The 10,116-nt window shown below is 43.2% G+C and overlaps 1 protein-coding gene across 1 annotated transcript in view; it reads left to right on the top strand.

The window, feature by feature from the left end:
* Positions 1 to 649: 649 nt before the first annotated feature.
* The window catches only part of CLCC1 (chloride channel CLIC like 1), a 14,620-nt gene continuing 5,153 nt past the window's right edge, over positions 650 to 10,116 (top strand). Inside the window, exons 1-10 of the mRNA XM_038182912.2 lie at positions 650 to 913; positions 2,550 to 2,645; positions 3,475 to 3,582; positions 4,512 to 4,733; positions 5,853 to 5,993; positions 6,444 to 6,537; positions 7,627 to 7,724; positions 7,804 to 7,950; positions 8,541 to 8,831; positions 9,392 to 9,641. Of these exons, the coding sequence (XP_038038840.1) occupies positions 761 to 913; positions 2,550 to 2,645; positions 3,475 to 3,582; positions 4,512 to 4,733; positions 5,853 to 5,993; positions 6,444 to 6,537; positions 7,627 to 7,724; positions 7,804 to 7,950; positions 8,541 to 8,831; positions 9,392 to 9,622 (1,581 nt within the window). The 5' untranslated portion in view covers positions 650 to 760 and the 3' untranslated portion in view covers positions 9,623 to 9,641. The remainder of the gene's footprint in view (positions 914 to 2,549; positions 2,646 to 3,474; positions 3,583 to 4,511; positions 4,734 to 5,852; positions 5,994 to 6,443; positions 6,538 to 7,626; positions 7,725 to 7,803; positions 7,951 to 8,540; positions 8,832 to 9,391; positions 9,642 to 10,116) is intronic.

Below are 10,116 nucleotides of genomic sequence, written 5' to 3'. Positions count from 1 at the left end.
TGGTAAGTAATAGTATGGCAGAGGTAAGAGTTTGGTAATTTGATATGTAGAAGTCATGTTTTCCTTAGCATTAGGGCCTTAATCAAACTATTCTATGCCTCGGGCTGTGTGCCTATTTGTGGACATAGCTGACAGGCTGTTATTAAGTAGCACCTCGTGTTAAATGCCACCTTTCCTGCATGGGTGTTACAACAGCGTGTCTTGGCACTGTTATATGTGCTCAGCTTTTGTTGTGAAGCTGAATTGTTAATAGGGCAGAGAGCTCCTGTGTTTATTGCTTGGGTGTTCTGCAGCCAAACAAGAAAGAAAGGGGAATCTTTCTTCCTCTATCTATGCCTGCAACTGCAGATGACACAAAAAAAAAAATAGCAATTTTGGACTAAAACCCTGCATTCGCCAATCAATAAGCATTTCTCCATCCTCTGCCACCCAGCTGCGCCTGCCTCGTGTGGCCGTACTTGGTTTTTAGCCTCTTTATAACCGGGGGGGCCCCGTTTGGCAGCGCAGCCGGCGCCGCTCCCCCCCCTCAGGGGCCGCCGCCATGGCGCGGGCAGCGCCGCCCGGGGCCTGAGGGCCGCGGCCGGGCCTCGGGGCGGGGCCGGGCCCGCGGAGGAGGCGGCACCGGGGCCGCTGGGCCTCGCGAGGGCCGCGCTGAGGCGGAGCGGGGCGGGCCGGGGGCCGGGGGCGCTGCCGGGAGCCGGGCGAGGAGCGCGGCCTGCGGCGGGGGCCGGGACCGGGGCTGGGGCGCGGTGCGGGCGCCATGAGGCGCGGCGGGCCCGCGCTGCTGCCGGCCCTGCTGCTGTGCGCCGCGCTGCTGCCCCGAGCCGCCGCGGCGCCCGACGAGGAGTGGATCGACCCCACCGACATGCTCAACTACGACGCGGCCGCCGGGGCCATGAGGAGGCCCTACAAGGTGCGGGGAGCGGCGGGCGGGGGGGGGGGAGCTGGGGGCTGCGGCAGCCGCGGAGAGATTGCCCCGGGGCTGTGGAGTTTGGCAGGGTTGTGTGACAGAACAGTAGACGCTATTTATAGTACGAGATAAGGCGTATAGCAATATATCATTATTTATAATAGAATTATGCTTGTATCACCTTGTAAAGTTATATCCGCCATGGCGGGCGGCGGCTCTGCAGCCGCTGCGCTGAGTCCGGGGCTCAGCAGCTCCTGGTGGTCTCTGAGGTAAGTGCTGAGGATCTCCAAGGGTTCAGTCGGTAAAAGTTGGAAGATCCGCAGTTAGTGGTCACGTTTGGCTTGGATTACCTGGTTCCCCAGTAATACAGGAATAAAGCCCTCCAACGCCGCGTGAGTTGTGTGAAGTTTTGTAGCGCTGGGCACTGGGATCTGTGGAAGGGGATCAGAGGGGCTGGTACCGCACTGCCCTGAGTCTGGAGACGGTGAGACATGAACAGGTAACTGTGAGGCAGAGAAGTGCACTCAGCTGTCCCGCATCGGGGGCTGTGTGCGTGTATCGTGAGATGCATTATTTGTCTACGGTACATGTGCACACAAGGCCCTGTAAGCCATCAGGTGGTTGTACAGGCACCCCTGATCTTGCCGTCCTTCAGTTTTAAAGTTTGGCTTTGCAGTCTTGAGTGATACTATTTTAATGGTTCAGAAGTTAGTTTTATGGAGCTTAAAAAATGCAGACTACATTATTCATCTCCACAGAGTTCCCCCTCAGCCTGCACCGACCTCAGGTGCAGCTGGTAGTTGTCAGCATTCGTGAAGTTCAGCAGCAAGCTTTGGACTCTTTAACTTCGCTGCCCGACTGCTTCTTCCTTTATCAGAAATATGCAGAGTTCTCCTATTGTCTCCCATGAAAAAAGGGAGAAATATGACTGCTTTGGAATAATCCTTCAAGAATTTACTTTCTGCTCTACAGGGAGATTTTAGTTTTCTGCTGTACAGTGAGAGGTGGTAGGCAGGCTCTGCAGCCGAAACAAAACTTGCTATCGGGTGATGTGTTCTCGTGAGGTCACTTAATTCTGTGACATTGTGCTTCCTTTTGGAGACTTTCTGCAAGGTGCATACCAAATTGTGTAGAAGAAGCACTGCTAAGACTGCAGCTGGGCAATAGCCAGAGAACATGGGGTGTTGTTTCAGAGCGAAGGGGAACAGGAAGGTTAGAGCATGCAACAAGGAACGTGCTTGGTGTTTGCTTCCAGTCGGGCTGTGTGGCCAGCCAGGCTGGGAATTTCATCTGGCTGAAAATGGTGTGTGCTTGCTGAGTCAGTTTTTAGCCAGTTGGATATCTAATCTGGTGCTCTGTGGGCTCATGTGGTCACCAACACTCAGAGGAGGGGAAAGGGCAGGTGGGGGAGGAAAGGGCACGACCTCTCCTTTTGATGGCAGCATGCATTTAGATAAGCATAAAGCAATTGTCACTCTGGGTGGAGCCTAAAACAACAGCAGAGAGGCAGCAGAATATAGCTGAGGGAGTACATGCAGAAAAGGCCAACACTGTTTTTAGCCCCTTTGCTTTTTTTAAAGTGAGCTGACCATAAGAGTGTAACATGGCATATTGACAATTTGTTCTTTTGTAATTTTAGGTAAACTATTATGACTCTGAGGATAAGACAGTGGATACAGTCAACACTGAAAAGTTACCAAGTTGCTTCAGGGAAGTGGATTCCTTGCAACAGAAGGTTTGTGGTGGAGCTTCAGAATGTTTTCTGATCTTTTCTAGTTTGTGCTTTCTGACAGTGCAGAGGCAGCGGATAGCATAGAGCAGGTGAATTGCTGCACGGTTTGAGAGAGATCATGGATTGTATAGGGGGAACTTCTTCATGTAACTTTAGAGGAAAAACTAAAAGTGATTTGACCTTAATTCCAAATTGCTGCTCAGCCTACCAAGGCCTGTTCCCTAAAACATTCTGAGCTGTAACAGAAGTCAGGAGGAGTTGTGTGCTGTTCGGTGCTGACAGTTTAACCATGGTGGTGGCGGTGTTACTCCTTGCTGCCAATAGCCGGGGTACCTGACCTGTTTGAGCTGTTCAGTTCCGTAAGATTTTAAGGGGTGGGCTGTGGGTGTAAGGAGTGCACTTCCCCTGAGCTCAGAAGGATGCAGTCATGCTGTTTAGCTACCGAGACCTGCTTCCCTCATCCGTTTGGAGACCTAGTGTGAAATGTAATTTTAATACTGCTTGACTTAGTATGTTTGGATAGGAACTTAAAAATTAAGGAGATCCAGATCTTAAGTTTTTCTCGTCTTACTGAGGTTGGTATTCAAACCATGCTGTCACCAGAGCTGAAACCCCTCCTATTTGGCCAAAGCCATGGAAAGCAGCAGCAGAATGGAAACTTACACTGTAGCAACTACATATGATTTTTAATTTGGGATTCAATTGTGGGATTATTGCCAAACTAATGTGTTTCCATTAACTGTGGGTGTAATGTGTTTTTGTGGTGGTTTTTTATCTCTTACAAATGAGCTGGTTTGAGCAACAAACGAGTGAAAGCATCTTTACATTGTAGATCGCAGAATGCGAGAAGAGGAATGCCAAATCCCGGGAAAGCCGGAGCTTTTATATTTTTAAGCGATACTTGAATAAGATTCTAAATGAGGCTGGAAAACTTGGCCTTGTAAGTATTTGAATATTGCTTTAAAATGAATTCATACTACCGCTTCCTTTGTTTTTCACAGTTAATAAGTATCGATTAATTATTCTCTCATACTTTACAATTCAGTTCCCTTCATTTTAATTTAAAGATGATACAAGAATGTGCAACCAGTATTGCTGTTAGAGTTACCACTGTTTGTTCAGTTGCCACTTTATCTGTAAAGCATCTGAGGGAAGATTGTGAAATCAGAATGTGTATCCAAGTATCGGTTGCTGGGGTGCAGCTACAGTAATACCTCCTCCAGTTCATGTCAATGGCGGTTAAACTGAAGAGAGCCTGATCTCGTTTGTTCATTGTTTTTATGCCTTTGTTTTAGACTTACCACGCTACCCATCTAGGAGTAGTAGCTTCTGGAGTCTGCGTATAAGAATCACCTCGTTACTTTATTGTCTTTGGAAATACTTTCTTTTCTGTTCAGAGGTAGAAGGATAAATTTTTAGCAATTAGCAAAAGTAATATTTTTAAAAAGAACATTATACTTAGCAATGTAAAATTTCTTATTTCCATGCTTAATAGCTTCTATCTGTATTACCTAGGCAAGATCGAGTTCAGTGTCACACACAATGCATTAGTCATTAATAGCTATTAATGAGAAGCAATTATAAAATTTTAATAACACTTCATTGGTTTTAGTTTTTTGCAGTAGAATTGAAAGAGAACAAAACAGTTGAGCTCATGATTTATAGGGGTGAGGTGAATGAACAGAAGGATTGTAGAGCTATAGTGGGCTCCCTACCCCATGTCTTCATTCTGCAGACTACCACAAAAAGGGGCTGGCATAGGACGAGGGTCATTAATCAGGATTTGGCACAGCGATACAGTTTTCCATATACCCATGTATTTCCCAATAGACAACTTCTGACCATCGTTTTGCTTTGCTTTTAACTCAGCCTGAGGAAGACACGGACCGTGTGCATTACGATGCTGAGATCATCCTTACAAAACAGACGCATTTGGAAATCCTCAAGTTTCTCAACGAGGAAACGTGGCAGTCAGGGGCTGTGGATGATGCCCTTAGCGATATTCTGATCAATTTTAAGCACCATGATAGTGAAGCTTGGCATTGGAACTTTGAAGACACTTTTGGAATTGATTTATATAATATGTTTGTGGTAAGAGAAGGAAGGTGATATATTTATTTATTTATTTATTTATTTATTTATTTATTTATTTATTTTTTAATTACTGTTTTCTCCAGTTTTTTTGTGCAAGTCTAGCCAATGATAATACAGTCTTAAATCCACATGAAAATCAGCTCCTTCCATTGTATGTACAGTGAGTCACTCTTGCTTCTTGGCTGCTGAAGGTAGAGGTAATATAGTCAGTTAAAGTAAGAACTAACTTTTTTTTTTTTCTTCATGGTCTGCTTATCTTTTTGTAGAATTGCAATTTTTTATTATTTTTTTTTTGTGGTATGCATTTTTTTTTTGCTTTTATATCTGTGTTGTGTGATTCCTTAGACTAGTTTCTCATCACTTACATTTATAATGCACAAGTTGCTCATTTTACAGATTTGCCTCTTGTTCAGGCTCCTGCAGGAGCTGGAATACTTTTCTATGGAAACAAGTATATATTTGATGTCTTAGATTTTATAGGTTAGAGTTGTGAATTGAGTAGAAAAAAAAGTGTCTAGTGTTGGAGATGAGATTGTGACTGTGTGAAAACGTCATATTCTCTAAATGGAATTAGAAAATGTTGAACTGAGAATAAGCTTGTCTAGTTTTCAGGTAGTTCATAGAAGACAAATAAAAAAGCAAGTGGTCCACATCGTAACTTTGCTCTCAGGAGTCCTCAGATGGAAAAAGGCTGCAGAGTGCTTCCCCGAAGTCCTGCTGCTGGTACTTAAACCGTAACTTGGCCTCTTAACTGCGGCAGTTGGCTGCAGTGGTTCTGTGGTTCATAGCATGCACTTCAACACTGGTGTTGGATTGTATCCATTTTGTAGTTTTAACTTATGATAGGTAATGTGATACATGTCATAAGGAAGAAATAACAAAATATAAGGAAGAAAAGAGCAATGGAAACATAAGGCTGTGATAGGAATGACTGCTAGTAATACCATGATGCTTTTCTGCTTTGTGCTGCAACAGATGTGCTATGAAAACAAGAAGTTTCCTAACTGCTTCTGTGTAAGTGATGCTGGTAAAAATGAAAGCTGACAGTTTTTTCAAATGTCCTGATTGTAAGCTTGGAAAATCCAGATCACAATTCTTTCCTATCTTCTCTTTCAGATGCTCTTGTGCTTAGTGTGCATTGTGATTTTAATAGCTACAGAGCTGTGGACACGTATTCATTTGTTTGTTCAGCTGAAACGTATTGTATTAATAAGTTTTCTCATCAGTTTTGGATGGAACTGGTTTTACTTATATAAAGTAAGTCATTTTGAAACCTAAATGGCTTTTAGGCTTAAAACCTGACAGTAGTGAGGGAGTTCAGGTTATTTAGTTGACTGCAAAATAAAAGAAGGGATGAAAGGCTGTGTTTTGTTCTGCGCAGGTGGCTCTGTGCTGCCCGCTGCCAAGCAGGGTTTGGGGTCTGGGTGCCCTGCACCCGACCTGTGCACGCTGCGGGGATGGGTCTCGGCCCCCGGGGGCTGCAAAGCTCTTGTGGACTGTCCCAAGGGTTGTGCTGCTGGCGGCAGGAAGATCTGTGGTGGGAGCAGTCAGTGCTTTTCAAACTAGTTTTGTCCCTGCAAAGAAACTTCAAACAGGGTTTGGCTCGTGGAATGTTGCTTTTTCAGATGTGCAATGTATCTTAAAAGTTTTTACAGATGATGACATCTCTCTCTTTATTTTTTACAAATATTTCTGATTCTCCTGCAGCTGGCCTTCGCGCAGCACCAAGCAGAAATTGCCAAAATGGAGCAGTTTGATAACGTCTGTGCTGAGAAATTGAACTGGAAGGACAGCCTTTTTGGTAAATATTTGTGTAATTGTTTTGTGATAGTTTTTAAGATCACAAAATACTCAGTAATTGTGCCCCAAATACTCTAATTTCTTCATAAATTGTAAGTACACTGAATGTTCTTGAGCAATAAATGATTATGTGGTTTTACCATTTTTCCATTTCACAAGACTTTCCTTGCTAGGCCTTTGAAGGAGAGACGATGGCAAAAATGTTCTTAGGTCCTGTCCTGGGGTTACTTCTTTTCCTTTAAAACTTGGCCCATGAGTGTTTCACCAGCTCCCCCACCCCCTGTGCCGTTCGGTGCAGGTCATCAAAGATAGAATGGCAGAATCAAAGATTTTTTTCCATCTTTCAGGCATGTGAATACAACAGAGTTTGGAAATTCAATCTTGCAACTCTACTTTCATTATTATACAGAGATGTCTAAATTTTTTGATAGCCATTCTTTGTTATCCAGTGGTATCACAGGTAGATTAAGTATAGCAACTCTTAATGAGTGTCTGTTGTCGTCTTTTCTTGGAACGAAGTGGCTGTGATTGCTTTATGTCAAACTTCGATGGTTTTTGGTATGACTACACTGAATTCAAACTACAGGAACAAACACTGGTGTCATAAATTACTTGAAGTTGTCAGAAGGAGTGAGACTTTCAGGTTAGATCTAAGATGCTCTCTTGAAATGTACCAGGTGCACAAACATTCTTCTGCATACTTGCAGCCTGGCAGGTAAGTGGAAACACGCAACGTTACTTCTGTTTCAGTGCCTATGGACAAAATGTGCCAGATTATAAGTGTTTCCAGAGGCCGTGCTGCTGCTTCTTCTGTGACTTCTAGACTCTAAATTCTTCCAATAGAGAGAACTTTCTTGACTAAACATGGGAAAAACTTAGTTTCTTCTCTTTCCTTCCTTCTCTGCATCCCTGTGACTGAATAAGCTACATTGCCAAGCTAATCTCAGATTGTTAAAAAAAAAAATCTGGGCTTTGAACCATATCTAGAAGATTTCCATTAGAAGTTGAAATGCTACTTTCTGTATTATAACGATGTCATAAAATGCATTTTTTAAAAAGTAGTAAAAATGTGTCTCTGCTTTGATGACAGAATGGCTCAGAAGTAAGTGGACACTTCAGGATGATCCCTGCCAGAAGTACTATGAAACACTACTAGTGAATCCTGTTCTGCTGGTTCCACCAACAAAGGTACATGCCAGACCCAGACAGACTGCGTATATTTGTTTGTCAGCAGCGACAACATCATTTTGGGGTTGTGTTTCTCTAGGCATTGGCTATTACTTTCACCAACTTCGTAACTGAGCCTTTGAAGCACGTGGGACAAGGCATTGGAGAATTCATCAAGGCGCTTATGAAGGAGATACCACTGATCCTGCAGATCCCAGTGCTAATTATAATGGCTCTGGGTGTCCTGGTTTGTATGCGTTTCTTATATTTCAAAGCTCATGTTTATTTTTATATACTAAACTTATTTATACTTAAGTATCATTATGTTATTAATTATTGCTTATTTGTACTGATAAACAGATTTCCTAGCACAGATGAAATTATTTCTACAAGGGATTTTTTTCTAGACTATACTCTTTATAAGTACAGCTGGTTTAGCTATTAAAATAACTTCAGTTTGTATTGAAATTGCATCACTTTCACATTACACAAGTAGGATAAAATAGCATGAAACTGCTTACAATCCTAGACTCTGACAGTTTAGTTGAAATTATGTTCCCTTTTCTTAAGTATCATTACACAGTGATGCATCTAATTGGCATTTTGTACATAACACATTGAGGTAGAGCCTTCAGCACCTTCCTTCTAGCACTAAGGACGGGCTACAACCTGGCAGCTGCTGCAGCATGGTCAGACTGCGGAGAGCTTGAATTTTATCACAGCCATTCTGGTCATCCATGCTTTTCTTTGTGCTTTTCAGGTTTGTGACTATGAATTCTGTGTGAAACCTGTAGGTTGCAAATGTTTGCAGTTCTGTTTCTGTTTTCCCACACCCAGGCTTTCTGCTATGGTGCAGGATCATCCGTGCCTATGATAAGATACTTCACATCTTCTCAGAGGAAGACACTTCCTCCACCTGACAGTCAACAGGAGAAAATAGACTTTGGGCGATATGACAGGAGTGCATCGGATGGCTGCTATTCACAGATTGCTTACATTTATAGAGGACCTTATGACAGAGGAGATGCTCAGCTGAGACCTGGAAATGGCAGCAGAAGCCCTGACATGTTGCATGCGAGCAGTGAGCCAGACACACAAGTAGAAGAGTCTCAAAAAACAGACCCTGGTGTATGTTAGTCTCTGAGCTGGGATTCAGTTTGCTAGATTTCTGTGCCATGTGCTAGAACGTGGTTAAACAACAGGCTTACCCAAGCCTTGTGAGGAGAGGTACCTGTGCTCTGCTATAGAACCACGTGGTACAGGTTGTTTTGGGCATATTTTGCTCTGGAAAAATACTGTGTGATGGTTAACTCTGTCAGGAACACAGTGAACGAAAATATTTGGTAGTAGAGACTTCCCTTGTTTTGAGAGATCTTATGTACTTGTAACTGTATGACAGTATTTATGTCAGCCTCAGGAATATAGATTACTCGTGTAAGAGGAAAAAAGCCCAATGGACTTTCCTTTGAATTACAGGAAATTTTAAACAGATTTGTACTCTAGATTGTGCTTATTTCCATGTGCTGTTTCCCTAAGGGGAAAAAAAAAGAGATACCAAGACACCAGTCAATTGTACTTAAAAGTTAGGAGATCTGGGGGAATTCTGCCCTTGAGCTAAGAGGCACTTGAAGGAATGGCCACCATCAGTTTGGGTTGGTTGATTAATAGCTTATTATTAATTTTTACAGAAGAGATTGCACACTGAGTCTGAAGTCTGTAGAGTAGAAACTGCCCCAGCTACAACTGTTACCGAAGAACATGCACGGGAACAGCAGAAACAGCAGACAGGCAAAGCAGAGCAAGAGACTGGAGAAAAATGCGATCCCAATAAAAACCTAGAAGGAACAAGTTCTACAGGGGGGCCACTTGAAGAGAAGAAAAAGAGCAGCACGTGCGACTCACAGGAAGGAGGAGAGTGAGGAACCTGCAACCTTTGCTGTAAGTTTTGTCTAATCTTTAATTGTCCCATACTTAAGTAGCTCTGCTCTAGTTCTGAAATGTTTCAGTTCTAAGTGAGGGCTCAGTAAGCTGATGAGAACTCACTGTTGGTCAGAGCAGTGGTCAGCATAGCTGTGAGGCAGGGGTGAAAAGTGGTGATGGTGTACGTACTACTGGAACTGGAAATCAATCTGCATTTAAGAAGGATAATACAACATTAAGTAGCCAAGAGAACAGCTCTGTGCAGGTGGCTGGCATTGTTTGAAATCAAGTTTGTGGCACAAGTTTCAAGTAAAAGTAGATAGTCTGTGGTAGGAAATCACCGATACTCTGTGATTAGCAAACATAACCCTAATAAGATAACTGGAAAACAGCCTGAAGAAAGTTGCTGATAGTCACATAATTGATGTAAGACTAATTGCAGCTGAAATAGAAGTCTCAGGAAAGCCTACCCTTGTTTTTATTCTTTAAAACC

The sequence above is a fragment of the Anas platyrhynchos genome, chromosome 8, assembly GCF_047663525.1.
Source record: "Anas platyrhynchos isolate ZD024472 breed Pekin duck chromosome 8, IASCAAS_PekinDuck_T2T, whole genome shotgun sequence".
Lineage (NCBI taxonomy): Eukaryota > Metazoa > Chordata > Aves > Anseriformes > Anatidae > Anas > Anas platyrhynchos.
Note: the sequence above shows the minus strand (reverse complement) of the source record. Positions and strands in the feature narration are given on the sequence as shown.